A 24,717-nucleotide genomic window follows, 5' to 3' on the forward strand; every position below is an offset into this window, starting at 1 on the left:
GGGTCTGAGCTTGAGCCCCACATCCGGCTCCACTCAGGGCAGAGTCTGCTTGGGATCCCTTCCGTCTTCCTCTCCCTCTGTTTGCCCCCGTCCCCACTCTCTTTCTCTCTCATATAAATAAATAAAATCTTAAAAAAAAAAAAATTCCACTTTCCTGGAGAGAAGAAAAATAGTAGCATTAAAGGGGTGCCTCATGAGTGTCTTTGCTCTTCACAACTGCGTAAACCATTAAGGGCTGAGCACTTGGGGTAAGGATGGTCCAGCTATTTTGAAGCATGTTTAAGAGTTACTTTATGGAGCACTTATTATGTGCCTAACATTTGCTACTATTTGTATTAGCTCATTTAATTCTCCGAACAGTTCTGAGGGGGGATTCAGTTATTATCCCCACTTTACAGATAAGAAAACTGAGGCTTGGGGGTACAGTATCAAGCCCAGGGTCACATGGCTACTGAATTGGAGGAACGAGGTCTGATTCTTAATGTCCAACTTTGAATACCAATATGGTCTTGAGATAAGTGTGCCATTTGAGTGCCAGACTTATGTCATGTTGTGGATTAATTGGAAAAAAAAAATTTTTATGCCAGATTTAAGAGAGAGAGGGAACAAGCAAGAAGGGTGGGGATGGGGGGTGGGAAGGACAAGCAGACTGCACTGAGCACAAAGCCCAACACAGGGCTTAATCCCATGACCCTGAGATCGTGAGCCGAGCCAAAATAAAGAGTTGGTTGCTTAACCGACTGAGCCACCTGGGCGCCCCTCCAGGGAAGCTGTTTTTAAAATTAACATAGGCTAGTGTATCCCTTCCCAGTGTTTTATTTGAAGGTACAAGCCTGAAACTCATCCTTCTGTCCACGATTATTTTTCATTTCTTCGGAGACATTCAGAAAATGTGGTGAAATGATATCGACCTGGGTCACATTAGAGCATCTAACCTGAATAGTTCATGCTTTGTCTTTACTCTTGTAATTTCCTTCCTTTGTTTTCTACCTTGTGCTTCATTCTACCTCACCAGGCTCTGCAACTCCTCAAAGCAAGCACAGATGATCAAGAGAAACAAAAAAAAATTGGTGATATTAATATTCAGGCTAATAATTTAGTAATAGTTAAAAATATAAATTGAATTAATAGAGGCCAAAGTCTAGAAGTTTCATGACCCCACAAAAGGTATCTAGATATAACTGTGTACCCTTTCTGGTCATTTTCTTTGTGCTCTGCATAATGTCACAAGCCTGTGTTCCTGGTAACATATTGTAATGCCCAAAATAGCATAGAAATTCATTTATAGAGCTCACAGGAGTAGTCCTCGACATACCGACTTTTTCAGATATTCAGTTTAATTTAATTTTGCCACAGTAGAGCTAGAGTTACTTAATCGAAATAATGCCAGATCGGTTTGGTTAACGTTCTGCCAAAAATAAAGACCTGGCATTCTATTAGATTATCAAAATTCTACTCCAAGTTGGAGATAAGGCAGAGTTTTATGCTGTCAAGATATCGGGTCAGGTGTTCCTTCTGTTAGTTATCGGTAGTCTGAAATTCGCAATGATTCACTTCAGAAAATAAATTCTACCGCAATTAGAATGTGTCCTGTAAATGTCTTCTGTCTCTTTTGTTCTTGTGCGCCATCTAGTGTTCTGTAAGAGAATATTCAGCTTAATTTTCATCCCTGCTGAGAAGATGAAAGACCTAGCGTAGAAAGAGACCATCTAGCCCAAAGCCCAGCTCTCATTTTCTGTATGAGGCATTCACTACTTTATGGAGATGAAACACATAATTGCTGAATATATATTATATATTCAGCAATTATATATATATATATATATATATATATAAAATGATTTGATTTTATTCTAGAAGAGTGGGGGACATTCTCCATAATACCCTGTTGACTGACTTTACTGTTCATAATTATATTAACAGTTTTAGTGGCACAGACCTGAGAAATACACAATATTCAGAATAGAACCTTAAGTATTACAGTGGCTTTGGAGACAAAAAAAAAAAAACTGATTTGGGCAAGGTTATACACTTCACTCAGGCTCAGTTCCATCATCTGTAAAATGTACATCATTGTATCTATCATCGTCATATCTCAGGGGGTTATTATGGACAAAGAAAAATGGGTGAAGTCCCTAATAGAGTTTATGATTTGTGGAAGTAGTCAATTAGTGGCAGCCGTTTTTTTAAAGACTGTATTTATTTGAGAGAGAGAGAGAGGAGCAGAGGGAGAGGGACAAGCAGACTGTGCTAAGCAGAGAGCCTGGTGAGGGCTCCATCCCACCCACCCTGACATCGTGACCTGAGCTGAAATCAAGAGTCGGACAATTAACTGAGCCATCCAGGTGCCCCCAACTGGCAGCCCTTTTTAATATTGTAGAAGTATCCCTATAAAATGGGGTTCTCAGAAGCCAATATTGGGTTGAATCAGCACCCATCCCGGCAAATCAAATCTGGATCTATACAATAACGAGAGGGTCCTTTCTCCTAGCACTCCTCCTCCCGCAGTACACCCGGTACAGCGTAAAATGTGAGAGTAGTGGGTTAGTGCTCAGGTAGGTAGAGACCCCACCTTCACCTATCAGCCAAGTGACTTCAGGCTTTCCACCTGACCTCTCTGTGCTAACGTTTCAACATCTGTCATATAGGGATGATGATGACACCTATCGCATTGGTTTTTTGTGAGGACTGAATGTGTTGCTATATGCCCCTGGCATACAGCAAGTGCTATATTATTTCTGTTAAGTATGAACTATACTTTAAAGCAAAATAAAACAAGTCATTTACTTGTAATGTGCTAATAACACTGTTATAGAATGGATATTTAACTAAACTTAATTTTCAAGAAAAAGATTAATACAGAGGCCTATTTCCTTCATCTGAAATAACCAGGAACACTTCTATATTTTAGGGGCTCCCAATATATGTTGTTTAAAAGGGTCATCTTCTTGAAAGATCTATTTGATAGAAGGATTTCTGGGTTGGGTTTTTGTTTTTTGTTGTTGTTGTTTTTAAAGGATTTGTCTTAAATAATAATTATCCCCAATTTCTTTCTCTATGCAATATATTACACCAAATGCTTGTGGTAATTGTGTCCATCGATCCCCAGTACAATGCTTCCAGGGGGAAGGACATGACCGTTTTCCAGACTATACTGATGAGGAACTAAAGCCTCTAGAGAAATTTCATAACTTACCCAAGTTTATAGAGCTGGTGTGTATGGAAAACAAACAAAACAAAAAAACCCAACCAGAATCCCAATCCAGAATGGGGAATATTTATAACTACTATGTAAAACAGCCTTTCTACTTAGAAATGGTTGAAACCGGTTTCTGTAAATACTTCAAAGTGAAATAATCCCCAGATCCTAAAGCAAATTGTTTCGCTTCTCTAAGTCTCCATTTTCCTCACATACAAGATGACAGGGATTAGATCAGGTGGTCCAAAATAGTGGAAACACCAAAATTTAAAGAACATATTTTTACTTCATACATCTGGCTGGTGAATCTAGAAATTTAAAATTTGAAAATACATCTACTTATGATTTTTCTGTTGCATTCTCTAATTGGTGTTCTAAAAGTTATCAGTTATTGATATCGGTTCAGCAAAAGTTTAAATTTGATTTTATCTAATTCAGAATTCAAAAAGCATATCTGTTCTTATGCATATAGCATATTAACTCTATATTTAGTCATCTTAATAACACCCAAAATTTCTATAAGCCCAGAATTTAAAAACACCAATTATCCCACATGGTCTGACTTGTTAAAATTACAATGTATTAAATCTACATGAAAGATATAAAATATGATAAAAATTGCTTGATTTATTTCACATATACTCTTAATTTTTTAAATAATTTTTTATGTTAGGTTAGGTTAGTCACCATACAGCATATCCTTAGTTTTTGATGTAATGTTCCATGATTCATTATCTGCGTATAACACCCAGTGCACCATGCAATATGTGCCCTCCTTACTACTCATCACCGGCCTATCCCAATCCCCCATCCCCCTTCCCTCTGAAGCCCTCAGTTTGTTTCCCAGAGTCCATAGNATTTATTTCACATATACTCTTAATTTTTTAAATAATTTTTTATGTTATGTTAGGTTAGTCACCATACAGCATATCCTTAGTTTTTGATGTAATGTTCCATGATTCATTATCTGCATATAACACCCAGTGCACCATGCAATATGTGCCCTCCTTACTACCCATCACCGGCCTATCCCAATCCCCCATCCCCCTTCCCTCTGAAGCCCTCAGTTTGTTTCCCAGAGTCCATAGTCTCTCGTGGTTCATTCCCCCTTCTCTTTACCCGCCCTTCATTCTTCCTTTCCTTCTCCTCCGGATCTTCCTGCTATTTCTTATGTTCCATAAAATGAGTGAAACCATATGATAATTGTCTCTCTCTGCTTGACTTATTTCACTTATACTCTTGTTTTATAGTAAATGTTTAATGGTAAAAATGTCACCTCTTTAATCATTGGCCAGTCTCAATTTCTTTATTTGGGTAAACACAAAACAAAGGGGAAATGTGCCACAAGTCAACCTGAATATTAGCAGAGGAAAACATTACCTGTTGGCATTTTGTTTTTATTTTCAAGCCAGACAAACATTTATGATAAAAAGAAAGAAAATATGTATTCGTGAAACCTTACATTCTTCATTTATTTGTAACACTTTTAAGTAAGCTCTACGCCCACTGCGCAGCTTGAACTCACAGCCCCAAGATCAAGAGTCACGTGTTCTACTGAGCCAGCCCTGCGCCCTGAAACATAACATTATTTAACACTCAATTAATACATACTCAATAATTAGAATGGGGCTACTTGCCAGTATAATACTGACATAATAGACATCACTAAACTCAGTCTAAGCCCCCCATAAATTATCCCATACAGCCAAGCGTATTCAATGGCCTGGCCAAGCATGTGAAATAGATAATGGGTCAAAACAAAAGGGAACTGAGCCCATAACAAAGTAACAGGTTACTGTAGTAACTATATTTGGCGTAGAAGGAAGGAAGAGGACTCCCCCCCCACAACCCCCCGTCCCTGACCACCACTGTGAGCGCCACAGTCTTTCCCATGATACTATTTGCATGCTCTTCACAGCACTCATAACTCTGACATGTTGATTCATGGTGTCTCTTTCCCACCAAAATTCAGGTTCCCTGACATCAGGAATCATCCTGTCTTCTCACTCCTGTGTCCTAGTGCCCCCATAGTGCCCGGCCCATTAAAGATGCTCAAAACACAGTTACTGAGTAATGAATGAAAGCAAGCAAGTGGTTAAACAATGACTTTCTGTTTCTAATTTTTTTTTATCCCTTGCTATTAGTTGTTGTCCTTTCTACAGTTCCACCCATTCTAAGCAATTTCCTCTTGCCTTGGTTAATAACTAGGCCTTCGTCTGAACACCCTTCATAGCCAAGGATGGCCAGGCATTGTTTAGCGCCAAGCTGTCGGCAGCAGCCTGCTCCTGAGCTCTGGGGATGCCTGCGCTCGAAGGACACAACTTGCCTTCTGGTGAGAGACACTTCAGGATGCTTCCCCCTCTCCTCGTGAGACTTCGTTCTCAGGTGTTGCTCACAGACTAGATGCTCTCATTCAGCAGCGGAACTTTGCATCTCCAGCGTGTCTAGGGTGACAAGGTTCTGTACGTGTGAGGAGACGCGCATCCTAGAAGCTTCATCTTTCATTAAGGGACGCACATCATCGCCGCCATTCTGACCCGTGACTTGGATAAGGTGTCCTCCTGCACTGGATCATTCCTTTCTGACAGGCCTACATCCCATAGACAAGCCTACATCCAACCCACAGCTACCTGTAGACACTCTCTGCTCTGCCCCCGGCCCCCTCAAATCTGTAGTGGTTCTGGCAAGGCCCACATCCAAGCCGCACATGAAGGCACCAGGCTGACCATCGGGCCTTTCCAGGCTCCATTACCCTCTAGTTACTTCCACTTGGAAGTAGATCCCATGTTGCCAAGCCTGAGGAGAGGGCAGGGACTGCAGGGGCCGCAGGTGCTCTATGCTCTAGCATGATTTGTAAGGCCAACCTTCACTCACGCTTTGGGAGTTAGGAAGCATAAGCTGCACAAAGCATCAGATCCCTTCCAATGGAGACATAAACAATCAGACAAATGGTAGCCTTGTTGGTATCACAGACGTATCATCGGGGACCTGGGTGTGTTATACTCTCTTAGCCTGGCCATGTCCTGTTATGTCCTAAAATGCATTTGACGTCACTTGAATCCGGCCCTTTTTTATTTTGACAACCTAGATAAGCCAGAAACCCATGTCCACGGCAAAGCAGACCTACAGACCTTCCAGAGCTCTATGGGAGAAGACCATACATGCCCTGTGCACAGACACTAGAGGACCTAAGAAGCTTTTTCAATCACAGATTCCTCATCAATCTTCACAGAAAATGTTGATTCAGGAAAACTGAAGTGGAGCCGGAGAACCTGTACTCTTTCAAAGTTTATTCACCACCCCCACTTCCACCTAACCACTCAAGCATCCGCCTCACTGTATCTAAGAATATTCATCTTGGGAACCCACTGACGGACCAAAACCACACTCCTATGAGCAACTCAAAAAGCAACAATAACCAAGTCATTTTGCTCTCAGAACAAGGGAAGCTCACATTCATTCACTCACTCATTTGTGCATCAGGCACCGTGCTAAGCATGTTCAAGAAAATCAAGGTGAATAAGATACAGTCCCTGCGGGCAGGGCCAACTGCACTACTGTGGGGTCCAGGACAAAATAAAAATGCAGAGCCCCTTGTTCAAAAAGTATTAGGCATTTCAGGACAGTGACAGCAGAGCATTAAACCAGGCATAGGTCCCATCTGAACATGGGCAAAGCATATTCATACTGGGAAGCCATGGACCTATGGGGCATTCCAAACAGCAATGCAGAAAACAACAGGAAGTACTTCATTTGGCTCTCAAAACCAGAGCTCTCAGCTATGCTTATGATACAGGCCTTGCCTGTAAGGGAGGAATCTAGAACATTCCCACCTGAGAAATGACATTCAAACAGGCAAAAAGTGATGAGATAACCAAAAGACACTTACCATTACGAAAGAGTCTCCATTTCAATCAATTCTTCTAGTTGAATAACTAGTCCTAACACTTCCAATGAGGGAGCTTAAAATAACCCCAGAATAATGAATTACCATTCTCCATTACTTTGGGGTTTTCCTGGGTGCTACTGCTTTCTAGAAGCTATAAAAATTAACACATAGTAATAAAAGCCCCTCTTTGTAGAGCGGACAGAGGCATAAGCAAGTGATATCCATGAGTTCATGAAACGGAAAAAAATAACAAGTCTTCAATTCTACTTAGCTCACAATACCTTCCTAATATCCTTTCTAATCTTCTAAGGAAATGCAAAAAAAAAAAAAAAGTGAGAATTTTCATTCAAGACAGCTTGAAACTTAAATTAATCCAAATGCACTAAATAAATGAGCTCTTCCATACTTTAGGACATTATTCTTGTTAAGCCATTTGTCAAACTCATATTCTGACATTTCATGTGAGTAACCATGATTTCATGATGGAGAATTATGTAGTTTAAAACATTGACGGCTCTTTTGTTGTCTGGATTTGGGGATCTAAAAATCTTGGTATTTATTCCTATCCTTTTAAGGCCAAAGTGAGGGGAGAAGAGAGTACAGACCAAAAGCATGACCAAAATGCTTGTCTCTTTATAAACACAGCACTTAAGGGTTCTTTGTATGGCTCATGATGGTCAAGGTTACTACGTTAGCTGCCTAAGTACCAAAGACTTGGTTTTTCTACATTTACTACGTCGTGGTTGCTTTGCCTTATTTGCATTCTGACATAACACTCAGCTCCAGAACATTACAAATAGCAATCAACAAAATTAAAAGGAACACAGCTTTATAGCATGCTGAAATTGTGGTCGAGGGGAAACAAGTTCTCTGAGCAAAAGGCGCCTGTAGAGCAACAGGGCTCTGTATTATTTCAAAAACACCTACCCAGATGTTAAAGAATGTTTCCTCCCTGCACACAGGGGAGGAAGAGTCAGGAAAGACGACCTCTCGTGCCATCTCTAGCAGGCACTTGTACATTTCCACTTGCCGTCGGGAACCCAGAGGTGATGGAATAGGAGCTGTTCAGGCCCCTATTCAAAACAAAACCTCACATTCAAGCAAAGAGGAAAAGGGAATCATCAAGTACCGATTTAAAATTAGTTTTACTCAGTGAAAGAAAATTTACGAAGTAACATATCAAGTTTGCTAAGGAAAAGAAAAACTTATCTGCCAAACTGAACACAGTGTACTTTTTGGACTTTTTTTTTTTTGAAGTCCACTGATAAATGTAATGTACATACATGAAACCAGATTCCAGTTTAGAGTTTTTCTTAAGACGGAGAATATAATGAAATCTGTATCTCACGGTTATTTTAAACTTATTAGTCAAAACATCTTATACACACCTTACTCAGCAAAGGTCGTATGAGAGTTTCAAAAGTATGTCGACTAAGTTTTCTTCAGAATCATTATTTTTAAAATACAGACCAATGCTGGGGATTCTGACTTGGTAAGTCTAGGGCAAGACTTGTTTTGCTCTTTTAAATAAAATGTTTTTAAATTCGCTAGGTGACTCAGAGACGCAAAGAGATAAGTCTCAGAACCATTGTTCTAAACTAATGGTTCTCAAAGTGTGGCCTCCGGACCAGAAGCATCAGCAACATTTGGGAACTTGTTTGTAAGGCCCTTTCTGGATCACCACCCAGACCTACTGAATTAGAACCTCATTGGACGAGGGGCGCACGCTGCAGTTGAACAAGCCTTCCAGGTGATTCTGATTCATGCTCAAGTTTGAAAATAGCTGTTTAATTCAAAACTGAGGCCAAATTCGTTTGTCTTATAATTACTAAAACAAAGCAAACAGACCTTTCAAGCAGATTTTTATGGTTTCCTTATTCAACACACAAATCAAAATAAATATCAGAAATTTATTTCTCGCTGAAAGGACCTAACAGCTGCTACCTTGGACACGTTTCTATAAGCAATCACTCTGGCCACCTTGAGCTCAGCCTCCAGCTCCTTCCCTGGGTTACGACAGAGGTCAGCAAACTTTTGCTATAAAGACCCAGATAGTAAATGTTTTCAGCCCAGCAGGCCATATGGTCTCTGTCACAGCCACTCAACTCTGCCATTCACAATGCATAAAAGATGGGTGTGGCGGTGTTCCAATAAAACTTTATTTACAAAAACAGCTGTCAGACCAAATTTGGCCCAAAGGTTACAGTTGGCTGACCCCTGAGTTTAAGAAAAATTGGCAGACTAGTTGGGGGAGGGGAGGTGTGGAGAGGAATGAAAGTTACCATCCCTTACCCATGAGTGCACATTCTCCATGAGCACAAACTTATCCAATCTGGAAGCTGCTTCCAGGTGAAGGAGAACAGACTACAAAGAAAAGGAGAGAAAGAAAAAGTGGTGTGTCTCATTTATTCACTTATAGCTTATTCACATAGAAATACTAATTAGGTGCATTCTATGTGCCTGGAAACAAACATCAAAGCCCTATCCCCATAAACCCAAGTCCAACAGAAGAAAAAATAAAAATTAGAAACAATGCCATGTGATACAGCCAGACAATGAAATATTATTCAGTGCTCTAAAGAATGAGCTATTATGTCATGAAAAGGCAATGGGAAAACAAATGCATATTACTAAATGAATGAAGCCAATCTGGAAAGACTACATACTGTGGGATTCTAACTATAGGGCATTGTGGAAAGGGCAAAATGATGGAGACAGTAAACAGATCAGTGTTGCCAGGGATTAGGGGAAAGGGTAGATGAATCCACAGAGCACAGAGGACTTTTAGGTCAGTGAAACTACTGAGTAAGAGACTATACTGGGAGACACATGCATTATAGGATATGTCCTAATCCACAGAATGTAGGAAACCAAGAGTAAACCCTAAAGTAAACTATGGACCCTGGGTGGTGACAATGTGTCAGTGTAGGTTCAGCAATTGTAACAAATGCCCTACTCTAGTGAGGGATGTTGATAATGGGAGAGGCTATGCCTGGGTGGGGGCAGGAAGTACATGGGAAATGTCCACAATGATCTTCTCAATTTTGTTTCGAATTTAGAAGTGTCAAAAAAATCCATTAAAAAAACAATATTCCCAAAGCATAGAGTGAAAAAGAGATCTGATAGGACTATTAATAGAAGGATAATAGAATGTAAAAATAATGCCAATGAGACATCTGATTCTATACTGTGGTTCCAATCATGACAGTTTTATTCCATTAAGTCACACTACCTGACCATTAATTCATGGACCTCCCGCTCATGGTTTCAGGATTAAGGGAACTAATTGCATAATGAGCCCACGGGGCTAAAGAAAGAAGCCTTGTCCAAAGACAGGCCAAATTCTGTCATAACAGTAATAATGTCTCCAAACAGCATCCCCCTCTTCTCCCATCATGGCCTCTCTCTTTGTAGGTGTCTTGCCATTAGGCTGTACATTCATAGAGGGCAAGTCCATATTCTATTCCTCCTTGTATCCTCAAGAACTAACGCAGTATCCAACACATGGAAAGCACACAATAAAAATTGTATAATAACATGAAATGAATAAATTGCCACTTATCGAGCGGCCACTAAAAAAAATGCTTTAAAATTGATCAAATTGCTCTGGGAATATAGAAGTGATGACTAGCAAGCCTGAAGAAGCTAGGAAACAGCACTAGGTCTGGACCTCCAGGAATGAATGGCATTACGCCACTTGGAGAACAAGGAGAAACATATTCCAGGTAGAGGTAACGACAGGTGCAGAGGCAAAAAGCTCGAGATTAAACATTCAGGAAACAAAGACAAAATCAACACAGCTGCACCATCGGGTAAAATGATGAGAAAAAGAATGAGATTTTTTTTAAAAAAGAAAATGAACACAAATCGAGATGTGCCTTATGTCTGAGAAGTTCGGAGATTATCCAAACATATGGCATTGTACCATATAATCTGGAAACTGTCATGATCAAACACATAAAAGTAAAAAGCCCTAATAAATCACTCTCACTGTAGTACAGAGGCCCAAATAGAGGAGTCTGGCAGGAGCATGCTTAATGGACCCACTGAAATAGTTGGCTACCAAAACAGTGACCAGTAGAATGGATGGGGAAAAAATATTGAGAGGCTTTTCTGAATTTGCATAGATATTCTTTCCTATTAGATGGGGAAGAAAGAGCTAAGGAAGATTTCTGCCCTTTTCCATTTGGGAGACTTTAGAACAGGTGAGACTCTTACCTGAGCCAGGAAACCGAGCCGGAGAAGCAAGCAAGCAAGCTTAGAATACAAAGATAGATGCTATTCTGTTGCAGATATGCTGAACTTCAGATATTTGGGGAAAGATAAAGTGTAGCCTCAAATTTTTAATAGTGTAACTTATCTGAAACCACTCTGAAAGCTTGAAAACAAAGTGCAAACTACTAACACTTTTAATAGTAACCAATATACGATGGGCCTGTAAAATGTAAAGCATGTTGAAACCAGAGTAAGAGGTGAAATGGTCACATTTTTAAGAAGCCATAGAAGACTACTGCCAGACTGACCCCTTAACAGGAAGTCCTCTGGAAAGCAAAGGCCTATCAACCAAAACCTAGAAAAATAAATGTTTGGTTCCCTTAGCCACAAGATTACCCTTGGTCGAGGTCATAGCAGGCCAGGCTTACCAAACTCACTGGGCTACCATTAGTGAAAAGATTCCAGAAACAGCCAAAGGGTTCTAGTATCCACGTCTTCTCAAAAAGCAGGGACGTGAATAGCACAACTTACATCTAAGGTCAAAGGGTCAAATTCAGCCTTCCAAACCCCAAGGTATGTCTTGGTATTGATTTGGGACATGGGAGGGGATGGTTTGTTTTTTACAATTATTTATTTGAGAGAGGGTGAACATGGGGGAAGGGTAGAAAGGGGGGGGAGGGAAGGAGGGAGGGAAAGAGGTTCTCCAGCAGACTCTCCACTGAGTGCAGAGCCCAACGCTGGGCTCAATCTCATGACCCTGAGATCACTATTTGAGCAGAAACCAAGAATCAGATGCTTAACCAACTGAGCCACCCAGGCGCCCTGGAAGGGGATGGTTTATTAAGACAGCATTCACCACAGATCATAGGACCCCAGCATCTGGAGTACAGTAAAATATTTAATGAAAAAAGAAGGGATTGACTCTATGGCACATAAACTGATTGTTTCATTCAGACTTAGGCCAGACATTTTCTAGTTTATTTAAACCTAAAGATATTTTATGAGAATATCCAGAATAAACCAGTTTTCTAAAAATAATATATTGGCTTCCAAAAAGATTCACACGATAGATACCAAAAATATTACATGTAAAATTGAGTGGTAAAATTGTGGAATATTTCATTTCTTTTGGGAACAGGTCCCTGCATTTTCTAAGTTTTCCATAGGACAGCTACTGAAAATATTACGGGGATTAAGCTTGGGTGGTAGGATTATGATTTAATATCTTTGGGGACATTCTTGTGTATTTTTTAGGTTTTCTATAACAGAAATACATTACTTCTGTAGTCAGAAATAAACTGTAATTTTGCAGAGGAAAGAAAGTTTATTCATGCCGGCTTCCACCTCTACGCCACCTTAGTTCAAGTTACTGACATCTCCAGTCTGCAACACATCTTCCAGCTTCTCTCTGGCCCTACGATGCCTTCTCCAGTTAGGAGCCATAGTTCTCCTCTAAAATGTAGAGTCCTCCAGCAGCTTCGTGGCACTTAAAGAATTCATTCTCTGCAAGACCCATGCACCTGGCCCTGGCCTAGCCCTCTGATCTTATCTCCTAATTGACCCCTCCCCCCACACCTGTGCCTCATTCCTACCCACCCCCACCCCCCTCCACCACCACACCTTTCCCTAACCCTCTCCCTGCCCCCATGCCTTTCTCCGCCCAGCCACACTGCTTTACATCTGTCTCTAGAACAAACCAAGCAACCTGGAACAGGTCTGTGGGCTTCACCTCCATACTGGTCCCAAATCAAATATTGTCTCTTCAGAGAGGGCTTCCTTAATTCCATACTATTTCTTGGTCTGCTCTTCACAGCTCTTACAAGGACCTGAAATCATTTTATTTACGGTCTGCCTCCCCATTTGAACCACCATCCTCTCCCACCATACTGTAAGTCTCTCGAGAACAGGAACCTTATTCATCTTGTTCAAACATCTGCCCTGAATATCACCACAGAGCTCGTCACATAGCTGCACAATGACCTTTTGGTAAGGGGTGGGGGTTATCAGCTGGCAAGATTTTATCTGCACATTGCCTTCAAGTTTATTTTCTGCGGTGTTTGAGAAAGTGATTAAGAGTGCACGTTTTCTTTCGCAGCACACCATGACCTCACCATTGCTAGATTGTGTGATATACTGAAGCAGGAGCAGGAAACGAGGATTTAGTTATGTTTGTCCTTTCATGTGCTTTTACTGGGGGCTACTTGGAACTGAACTAAGAGATTCACCAGGTTAATTCTGCAATGGCTTTTATTTTTTTTTAAACATGTGATATAACCAAGACATTCAAACACGAGAATGCAAGAAACTTCACGATAAAGGAGGGAGTGGAATGTAGATACCCGTATGTTCAAAAAAATGCAGATATTCAGATTCAAACTGGATTTGTACTCTTATCCTCCCATTGCTGAGCTATTCAGCAGAAAACAAGGTCACAGAGAACCAAAACCAGGCTTATCCTCAAACCTTAGGATGCCTCTGTAGTCCCAAATTAAGTTCCTATCAGTGAAAATTTGAAAGTTGCTGACTAGGCTAAAAGTGAACTATGCCCTTGAAAAAGACCCAGAATCTCTGGGATTTTTGGACGTAAATATATAAACTCTAGAAGTAGTTCGATGTCTGGCTCCTTGCCTAGACCCCAGTTAGTACTTGAGAATTTCTAGTTCTGTGCAGGTACAGTTATCTTTTCCTTAAATTGCTAAAACCAAAGCTAAGAGTTGTCCTAAATAATGGAAAACTCATTTATTCAATCAAAAGCAGTCAGTGACTGGCACCTTTCATGCCCTACAAAGATACTTGATTAGCTCTTTTTAGACCGCCACAAAAACATACGATGAGAGGGATAGCTGAAAAAGTTCTATATAACACAAACACATTTCTGATTAAAACAAAACACATTTAACAAACACATTTCTGATCCCATGGCTCCTCTATTGAAAATATGTGGGATTTATCCTGATCTAGGTTTTGAGAATCAACACATTGCAGCTGAACTGGGTTCGAATCCTAAGCACTACGTGAGCCTGTCTCCAAAACAGCAGCAGAAACAGAGAAGCAGACAGAAGTTCGTACTTAATGACAGAAAAGACTGGAAAACATACCTATGAGGATTGAAGTTCTAGTACTATTTGATTGTTTAGAGGAAAAATGAAATTCATTTTATTTCAAGTGTTCTCTTCACAGACTGAGGGAGTTTGTGAAATCCCACCTGTGTTCTGATATGGAAGAGACATGAGCAGCGGGTAGTGAGACTGGGACAGGCTAGTAACAGACATAAAGGATGGGATGGCCCCATCACCATTCCAACTCTTCTAAAGGGAAACAAAGAGTTGCCCTGGAATCCTTATCCGGTGTTATGACTGGATGACAGGAGGGAGAGGAGAAGGAACCGAATGGCCTACCTAATATCCAAATGTAGAATAATTTTTTTTTTCCTGTTTTCTTCTCCTTCCAACTGATCATTAAGACACCCTTCTAGGTGATGGCTGATAGTTCTCAGTATTAGAACAAACTTTGTGTCTAAGTAGAACCGGAATGATCACTGCTAATTAGGTGAGGAAAAAAGCACCTCTCAGAAACCATTCCACAAAAAGAGACCAAGAATGAGCAAAGGCAGGCCTCTGATGACAGTTTTTCTCAGTAAAATCCTGAGTCTTTTGAAGCTTCTGAAAAGGGTGCTTCTTCTGTTAATTCCACTGAGGGACACCTGGATTGGCACTCAGCGGGTATGAACCTGTAAAAGCCGGAGGCCGGACTATTAACCTCAGCGTCCCTGGGCAGCTTTTGTCGTGCCACAGGTCAGCTGAGAGTTCAGAACTCTGGGGTGTCAGAATGTATAGAGCCAGGATATTTACACCAGAAAAGGGAGGAAGGAATGGATTTCTCCCAGTTCTCAGGCTAGCAAAGCGACTTTAAAGAATTTTGTCCCTTCTGTAGAACAAAGCCTGCTGAACTCAAGGCAGTTGGTTCCAGTCCCTACAAAATAAACTAGAAATAGGAATTTTTAGGTCTGGGCCAACTTGATCCCTCACCCTTTCTTTCTAGAGGTTGTTTACTTATTCGTAGGGACGGCATCACAAACACCTGTTATGCTAAAAAAAAAAAAAAGAAGGCTTTAGGGGAGGAATGGAATGGGTGAAATAGGTTAAGGAGATTAAGTGATGAGCACGGAGTCCTATGTAGAATTGTTGAATCACTATATTGTACACCCGAAACTAATACAGCACCATGTGTCAATCCTATTTGAACGTAAAAACTTAATAAGTGACTAAACATCAACCCTCCCCAAACAAATAAATAGGCCTTAAAAAGCAATAATCTGTCCAGAAATTCTAACTTTTTTCCACTCAAGTACTTCCTACAAGATTAGTATTTTTTTTCAGTTTGGGTCCTTTGCCGTCTTAGAGAAATAACATACTGTTTTCAAAGGAGTTGTTATTAATAAGTTTATCTTTAAATTGAGGAAATGAACAGCTGATTCGAAAGACAACATTTTTCTGCACCCTTTGATTACAAGCGCTGAATGTTAGGGAATACGTGTAGACCTACTCTTAATAGGTTGGGGTTTACTTGCAAAAGTGATCCTTTCTCTCAAAACCTCCAGCTGAATTAACAGTAATGGAAACTGTAGCCACTACATGACATTTTGGACAGTTTCTTTAGTAGTGCAGAGTTCACATTTATCTGAACGCTCTGTTTGTGTTCTGAAAGCCTCTTTTTTACGTGAAGATACATCTGAAGATGTTGACTCCAGCTTTCATCAGAAATATTAATTTGCAACCACGAAGATGAGTTACAGGTTTTTTACTTTTTAGCTGATGCTTCTGTAGAGAAGCTATCCTGCTCAAGACCCAAAGGATGTGAGGGGTGCTAGTTTTTTTTTTATTATTATTTTTCTTTAAATTTGTGGACTCCTATTGATCTCTCAGGAGTAAACCCTGAACGTTTGTTTTGTTTTTTCAAATAACTAGATACTTGTAGTATGAACGTTTTCTTTCTAGTCAGCTGAAGTTCAATGGTGAGCAAGGTTGGTGTTGAATTTTAATATTATTCTCTCTTGGCTGTAAGTAAAATTAAAATCATTTCAAAAAGGTTGCCAATTATGATATCCATTTGTCTATAGGGCATAAAGTATGTTTCCTTAGAATACACCAGGAATTTTTTAGTGCTTTTAACCTCATCTTGTAAAGAGAGACCAAATTTTACCAAGCAGGTCGGGGACAGCGCTAAGAATAACAGGTAAATAACACGAATGCTTATTTCAACTTCACCCTGCAAGGGTTTTTAAATCACACAAGAAGTCCTGTTTCTCAGTCTTCGTTAAAAGCAAACTTGAAATGTGAGAACAAGGCCAACAGTTATAAAATCTTGCCTTGCTGTGGATTTCAGAGCTAGCAAAAGCCCTGAAAAAGAGAAGAGCATGCAAAGGAGCCCTCCTTACCTGAAGTGAAAGCAGTACACCAGCTTCGTTACTACTGTAACCATCTTTCCCAAGTCAAAGAGCCGGGAACGCCGGAGTGACATGAAGTGAAGAAGGAAGCCGAGGCTGGAGCTGCTGCAAGAATCTTCCCAGGCTCCTTTCTCTCGTGACACACCTCCTGTCTCTGGCTCAGAACACCAGCGGCTCGCACTCGCCCTTCACGCTTACCCACAAGCCTGTCATATCTGCTCCATCAGCCAGCAGCTGCGAGAAGCACCGGCTGAAGCGTGCACACCGGGGGTGTGAGCACGAGCCCCGCGCCGACCAGGCGGAGCGCCGCCCGGGGAGCCCGGGAAGCCCGGGGCTGCGCGGCAGCAGCTGACGATCCTAAAGGCGCACGTTACTGGGCAGAGAGCAGCTTTCCAGGAACGAGGACCTGCTGCGGCACAGCCCCGGCGCTTCCCGGAGCCCAGGGCAAGCCCGAGCTCGCGGGGAGCTCAGGAAGCGGCCGGCTACTGAGCATGCTCGGCTCTCCCGCGCGGCGAGGGCCTTTCAACCGGTCACTTCTCTTCCTGATTTGAGAAAGGGAGAATGGAGAAGTGTGCGGAGGGTGAGATTTAGGGGAGGTGACCTTCTCCCAGCCCCCAATCCCAACCAAAAAAAAAAAAAAAGAGAAAGGACATATTGCATTGCAATTAGCAAATATTGATTGATGGGGTTGATAGAGGTGTTTGGAAGCTATTAGTGCTGTTTAGTCTTTCTCTCCGCACAATTAAGTTGTCTCTGGGGTCAAGTATGTAGTGTAGACAGTGAAAGGATTTTCATCCTAGAAAATCACTATCAGCCAAAGATTCGGTATGAAAATGCCTATATTTGAAAGTCTGAGTAAGCAATGTGTCATGAGTCAGTTGATAGCTACACAATGAAATCTACCTAAAGACAATGACCTTCTTAAGAAAAACATTTTATAAGGTGTGCAATTTTTGAGATTTAAATGTTAATTTCTATCATAATAACTTACGTTTTGAAGTTTAAATCTTTCAGATGGCAAGCTGTAGATACCGGGGAATGTTGCTTATTCGGGACTGTAAACCCAAATCCTTTATCAGGTCTTGGTAAATGACAAGTACTCCATAAATGCTTGCAAGAGAATAAGTTGTGGGTTGATCCGTAAATGGCACAGGAAAGCTGAAGTTCTTGAATTTGATATGAACTCTTGACCTTCTCAGCTTTGCATTTTGGGCTGGCCAAGTATTTGAAAATAGGAATACACTTAACATTTGTCGTGTAAGTGTCCAACATATAAGCAAATAAGTTTTTAAATATGATTTTCCTTTTCATGTTGTTGTTTTGTGTGTGTGTCCCTTTTTCGTCTCTTTGCAGTCCGCTAAGATAACTCTTTGGCAAGCTTAGCCAAACCCAGAGCACGTTCTTTCTGCTACTGTTGAAACCAGGGACATTGACTCTCCGTGCTTTGCAGATAACAAAATTATTTCATTTTGAAAAACTTCAAGCCAGTCATTTCTGACAAGTCCGTGGAGGGTGAATCCAAGAGGCGCTCATGGCAGAAAGCTGGGCCTGTGAGAATCCATACAGAACAACACATGGGTGAGCTGAGAGTCAGGTGTTCCTCGAATTCTTACCAGGTGTTGTCTTGGCCCCTTGATCCAATCCCTTAGGCAGGAAAATTCTCTCTCTCTACTCCCCCTTCCTCCGTCCTTTGACCACCTTTTAATCTCCAGTTTGGTGTCTCCTGAGTGCTTCTGGAGTCCAGAACTTTTCCTAGCTCCCCTCCCCTGTGCCTCTCCAGTGCATACTTTTATAACCACACTTCCTGCATTGTCCTCAGCTAAATCATGCCTCACCGACCACCAGCTGTGAATTCTTTAAGGACTGAGACAATGCCGGCTGTTTGCGTCTATACAATTGTGTACATTTGCACAATTACTGGTTTTCACATGCTTTCAGATTAGTTGAGGTACCATAGGGAGTCTTTCTAATTGTACTGATCAATTACAAAATTGGTGGTGTTAATTTAGGAACATTTCCTAGAAGTGATTCCAGAAGGAAAAATAATTTTTTTAATCGAGTCAAAGATTTCATAGCTGGAAAGGAAGATATAGGCTAAATACAGATAACTAGGCTAGAGCAGTTTGGTCTTTAACATCTGCTTCTCTATCCCAAACAGAAACAGAGGTGGAGGCACATGTGCCCTTACCATGGGTTCTATGGACACACACATTTCATTTCATAGCAAAGACTCCTTATACCATCTCCCTCATTAACATCCTACATTTTTTTCCTCTTTGTTATTCATCATTTTGCAGTGAATCTCCTTCTCAAAAGCTTTCCAACCAGTCACTCTGTTTTAATCTCTTACTCTCCAATTCTTTTTCCATACTTCCCCTAGATTCTCTTCCTAAAATTCCTTCATCATTACAGTGAGCTTCATTGGGTGTCTTGGTGAGTCCTCCCAAGTTTCTCCTAGTAGATCCCCGATTACGATTATTTATTCATCCATCAAATAATCCATTTGCCCAATAATACCTTGACTGGTCTAACTAGTCTAGTTTCCCACACCTTCACCATTCATTGGTTAAAGGGCTGGTATGTGACCCAATTTTAACTCATAAAGAGGCTAAGAAAGTTTGCAACAGGCATCAGGGAGGCTCTTCTTTTCTCATAAGTGAGAATTATGGAAAACCAATATGTCTCATTTTTAAACAGCCAAACATGCAGCCCCTAATGCTACTGGAACCATCTTTCCACCTGGAAAAGATCATACTTGTAAAGAGCTAACATTGTACATAAGCGAAAAGCAGAGATGGAAAACCCAGGTCCATGGTGACTATCACTGAATTGATCTACCTATCTAAATGCCTTCCTACCTCCCCTCTTGGAATGTGAGCCAGTGAAATCTGTTTAAAGGCACTTTAAACATCCAAAAGCGTCCTGCCTGAGATAAGCTTTTTTTTTTTTCAATTTCTTATTCAAAATGCTAGAATGATTATGAAGTAACTAAGTTTCTTAGCCTAGCATTTGAGAATGTTCTCCTGGCTCCTTTGGATCTGTACATTTGTTTCCCATTATTTTCTGTTACGCGTTTTACATTTTAGCCACGCCGGGCTACTTGCTATAATCATGTCATTTGCTATCCCATAGCGCAGCCTGTCTTTGTCCTGCATTTTCTTCTACCCAAATCAAACTCTTCATTTAAGGTCCAGATTAAAAGATACTTTCTCTGAAGTGGGTTTTCAGAATTAATATTTCAACCTTCTATATTTTCATACATGTTGCTTGTACCTCTGTGTGTAAGTTTGGGTCCCCCAAGAAGCCGAGCCAAAATGGGATTAAAAGTGCAACAACTTTATTAAGGAAAATGTCTGAAAAAAACAAAATGGGGAGAGAGCTGGGGAAGGCTGGGAGCCATGAGACTAGAATCGAGTCTGACCCTGAGTGAAGGAGAGAGAAGGAAGGAAGGAAGCTGGATGCAGTGTCGTTTGATGGAAATTCAGTGAGGCTGTTGAATCCTCAAGCCAAAGTCTTCCATTGGAAGAGTCCAGCTTCTCCTGGAAATGAGCAGCTTTAGTACCACTGCTGCCATCAGTGGTTGCCTAGGAGAAGCCTGTGTGGTATGTGGTTTCAGCAAAAAAGCTGTGTGACTGTCAGGGGCATAGGAGCTGTGGCCGTAGTCAGCTATGCTCCCTGCACCTGGAAGGGTAGCAGGCACTTTCCCATGGTGGCCATGCTTCTCATTAATCCCCTATTCAATCTTGTCCTACATTCTATTTGTCATACAGATGAGTCTCTTCTTTACTAGATTATAGACTCCTTAAGGGTAAGAATTGGGTCCATCTTTGTCCCATTGTATGTTTCACATAGTAGGATCCCAGCAGATTGTTACTGTGTTACTTGAGCTGAATTCTAGAATATATGGCCTCAAATTTCTGTATTAATAACTCCTTACAGAAGTAATAAGGAGTGGGGCACCTGGGTGGCTCAGTGGGTTAAGCATCTGCCTTTGGCTCAGGTCATGATCTTGGGGTCCTGGGATCGAGCCCTGCGTCAGGCTCCCTGCTCAGCAGAGAGTCTGCTTCTCCTTCTCCCTCTGCCTCTGCCCCCTGCTAGTGCTCTCTCTCTCTCTCTCTCTCTCTCTCAAAAAAAAAAAAAACCTAAAAAGTAATAGGGAGAATGCCCCCCTAAAGTCCATGAGAACTTGCTTCCAGAAGATATCAAATACTATACCATGATTAATATTTTTAAAGAGAATGAATAGTCTCAGTCCCCTGGCTACTAAACCCTGCAGGTCAAGGAGTCTCCACACAGAAGTTCTACTCTGAAACTTCAGGGTCCATGAGGCAGTGAAGTTGAGTACTGGCTGATTAATGCCCCATTTTGCAAAAACTCAATCCCCAAGGCCAGTGGATTCCTGAACTTTTGGGTTAAATTTATAATGCAGTTGGGTTCTTGACTGGGAAAATAAATTTCTCTGGCATGCTACACTTTGTGCTATTTCCTCAGCATTCATTTTTAGGTCGTATGAGAATGGATCTTTCAGGTACTTTTCCAGATAAAAATAAGTTTAAAATGATTCCCTAAGGGGGGAAATAGATGTTAGAAAAATCTGTGATTACTTAAGGTAATTAAGTATTATTAAGCAAAGAGGAAAAATATGTAAATATAGCTATCTTGGCATATCCTTGCATTCCATTATAAATACTTTTCTATGTATCATTGTTAATTGAGGGCTAAATGGTTAAGATAATAATATAATAATAATTTATTATTGGTTTTTATTTATGGTCGATAATAATAATAATAATAATCGTATACGTCAAGGTCTAGTAAGGAGACAGAAACCTCAATAATTTGAAAAGAGAGAGCTTAATATAAAGAATTATTATTGATTAAAAAAAAAAAAACTGCTAAAAGGGAGTGAAGAGAACTCTGAAGAATGCCCTGTAGGAGCCCAGGGCAGGCTGCCCCAAGGTGGGCCACTTTGGAATAGAGATTATTTGGAGGTAAAAGTAAACAAAACAGGGCACCTGGGTGGCTCAGTGGGTTAAGCGACTGCGTTTGGCTCAGGTCATGATCCTGGAGTCCCAGGATTGAGTCTCACATTGGCTCCCTGCTTAGCAGGGAGTCTGCTTCTCCCTCTGACCCTTCCCCCCCATGCTCTCTCTCTCTTTCTCTCAACTAAATAAATAAAACCTTTAAAAAGAAAAAAGTAATCAAAACCCTGCAGATGCAGGAAAAGCTCTCACCTCCCCCATAACTGCCTAAATTTACATAGGAAAGGAGAGTCCCAGCAGGAATAGAGCTATTAACAGAAACTCCCCTTTACCTAAGAAACTTATCTGCCTAATAGGACACCTTATTTTTCTAAATACCTCCTTTCACCTTCCTGCTAATGAGCTTTCTCCTCTTTGTGTCCTCAAACCTGCCCCCCCCCCTTTTAGCTCGTATAAGCTTCCTGTTGTCTGTCTTCGGAATTTCGTGTCTGTGTGGATTCCCCATACGTACACCTATTAAATGTGATTTTCTCCTGTAAATCTGTCTCATGTCAATTTGATTCTAAGTCCAGCTAGAAGGACTGTAGGGCAGAGGAACATTTTCCACCCTAACAACTCCTAGGCTGAGGGAGTGCCCAAGGAAGGAGGCCCTCCTCAAACCTGGGACCCAGCCCTCTTTGGGATAGTTATTGCCCACTGGATGGTAGAGAAGTTTGCTGGGTTTCTCAGGCCAGAGCTTGTCCACAATCAGCAAGCTGAGGCTGGCAGGCATGAGCTGTAGGGGCTGGGACTTCCAAGCTGGAAGCTTCCTGCAGCAGTGCGAATGGGCTAAGGCTAGTTTAGCAATCCAGCATTGCCCGCTGGGATCCTGATGAGACTTTGCCGTTGAGCAAAGCTAGACAGATACCAGCTGGACTTACCAGAAAAGTCACCTGGAAGAGGTATGGTAGAACTCTCTGACACCCACACGACCCACCTGAATCCATGGGCAAGGGTATGCTACTGAACTTACTGATCTCAGGCTAGCTGGAGTGACTACAGAACTCATCCAGCAGCTGCTGCCTGGAGGTGGGGAGATGCCGCTGAACTGCCCCCCCCCCAGCCTGCTCAAAGGACTGCAGAATTCACCTGCTAACTGCCTGGGAGGTTATGTGCTGCTGTACTTATGGCTGGAAAGCCTATTGAGGCACTTTGGGAACTTACTGCAAAGACTTTTATGGAGACACTGCTGAAACTCACCAGATGTGAGCTCTACTTAAGTGTCCTGCATGTCAGCCCAACGATGCGAGAGCAAGAGCCCTGGAAGGCATGCTTCCAGAAATCCACCACCAGGAAGGGACCTCCCTACCTCCTGCAGTGTCCCTCCAGCACCCTCTACTGACAAAGCTTACCAGATACCAAGAGACAAATGTTTCAGTGTCACAAGCAGGCAATGAAGGATGGATTCGGAGCTGAGAGGCAATAAATTAATAACTGACTGGCACTGTGCTTTTGTCAAAATCACTACTTTATATTGAGATTATCTCTTTATTCATTTATCTCTTCCACAGGCAGCTGATGGGTAAGTGTCTCAAAGGTAAGGATAATTTTTACATTTTATGTGTAGCATAGTGCCTGGCACATATTATGTGTTTAAAGAACATTTGTCAAAATGTGGTTCTGCATATATAAATATCACATCCTGCACTAAAAGCCTCACTTGGTCTGGCAAGCATGAGATCTGCTCAAATTTAGTTGGCATGAAGGGAGACCATTACTTTCATTGTTTGGAAACTTGCAATGGCGATAATTGACACATTACTCATCTGTAAAGTCACCATTTTCCAAAAACGGGATTTCTGTAGTCCCTAGGAATTTTGGTTGGGGTTGAATGACTGGAAATCCTCCTCTATGAATCACTAGAGAGAAAAAAAAAACTCTTCTTTTTAGAGGCAGATTATTCTATGCAGAAGCTTACTGAGAAAATGAGAAAAGTAATTATACTTGTTAGCTCCATGATGTCCACCTTACATAGACTCTAGTAAAATGGAAAAATAAAAATAAAATGATTCAAATATATAAGAGAAGTTCATTGTGCTTAGGTATGCAGCAACAAGATCCATTTTTGGTGACATTCTAATTAAAAGACTAACCTTACGTTGAAGAAGGTTATCTGCGCTCAGTGAGTCTGGGAGTTGAATTGAGAGATGAATTTACTTAGTCAATATCAAGTATTAAACCAGTGCCTCCTATAGAATAGGGACCAAAGTATAACTAAGGTATAGACTTAGCTACTACAGTAATGGAGCCCAAAAATACAATGACTCCAAAGAGCTATAAATCAATTTCTTTCTGGTGTTATAGACATTGAATGGACTCTACTCCATGAAGTCTTCCAGGACACAGGTTCCTTCTTTCTTGTTGTTTGACCATTCCTTAGGGCATGGTCTTGTCCCCATGTAGAAGGTGGTTCAGTAGCAAAAGTAAGACCATGCTTTGCCATCACACTGGCTTAGGGATAAGTGGGAGGTTTGAACAGCAGCTGGTTTTCATTAGTCCACGTGAAAGGGCACCTTTTTGTAAATCATCTCAGCAAGGTGAGTGTTTTTATTCAGTTCGATGGCAAAACAAGGACATCTTTATTCCCAGAATGGTCACTTTTTAAAAATTTGAACAAAGATACACTGTATTCATATTGGTTCTAACGTACATAAAAGAGAAAAGAAAGAAAGTAGAGGATAAATAATTCCCTTGGAGAGAAATAAGGTTGATGTTGCACTGTCACTCAATTCCCTTGACTAGAATGTGGTCACATGGTCCTAACTCTCTGCAAGGTAGGATGGGAAATGTAGCCTCTAACTAGATTGGGGTTTGTCTTAAAAGGGAAGGCTGAAGAGAGAAAGACCGTTAGCAGTCTCTACTATACAAAGATCTTTATTCTGATATTATTAAAATTGTTGCTTGGTTTTAAATACTTCTCATTTTAGAAACATGTTGCATACTTAAA

The 24,717-nt window shown here is 41.1% G+C and overlaps 1 protein-coding gene across 5 annotated transcripts in view; it reads right to left on the reverse strand.

Moving 5' to 3' along the window:
* The window catches only part of ARHGAP18 (Rho GTPase activating protein 18), a 190,924-nt gene extending 172,502 nt beyond the window's left edge, over window positions 1-18,422 (reverse strand). The window contains exons 1-3 of one of the 5 annotated variants that reach the window (XM_034669126.1): window positions 17,741-17,855; window positions 16,741-17,291; window positions 9,381-9,452 (exon numbers count right to left, since the gene is read on the reverse strand). In XM_034669126.1, coding sequence (XP_034525017.1) covers window positions 9,381-9,452; window positions 16,741-16,823 — 155 coding nt within the window. In that variant the 5' untranslated portion in view covers window positions 16,824-17,291; window positions 17,741-17,855. Of the gene's footprint in view, window positions 1-9,380; window positions 9,453-16,740; window positions 17,292-17,740 lie in introns of all 5 variants that reach the window. The other 4 variants (XM_034669128.1, XM_034669129.1, XM_034669124.1 and 1 more) reach the window with 4 other exon arrangements.
* Between the last annotated feature and the right edge of the window lie 6,295 nt (window positions 18,423-24,717).

Source organism: Ailuropoda melanoleuca, chromosome 10 (assembly GCF_002007445.2).
Source record: "Ailuropoda melanoleuca isolate Jingjing chromosome 10, ASM200744v2, whole genome shotgun sequence".
NCBI lineage: Eukaryota > Metazoa > Chordata > Mammalia > Carnivora > Ursidae > Ailuropoda > Ailuropoda melanoleuca.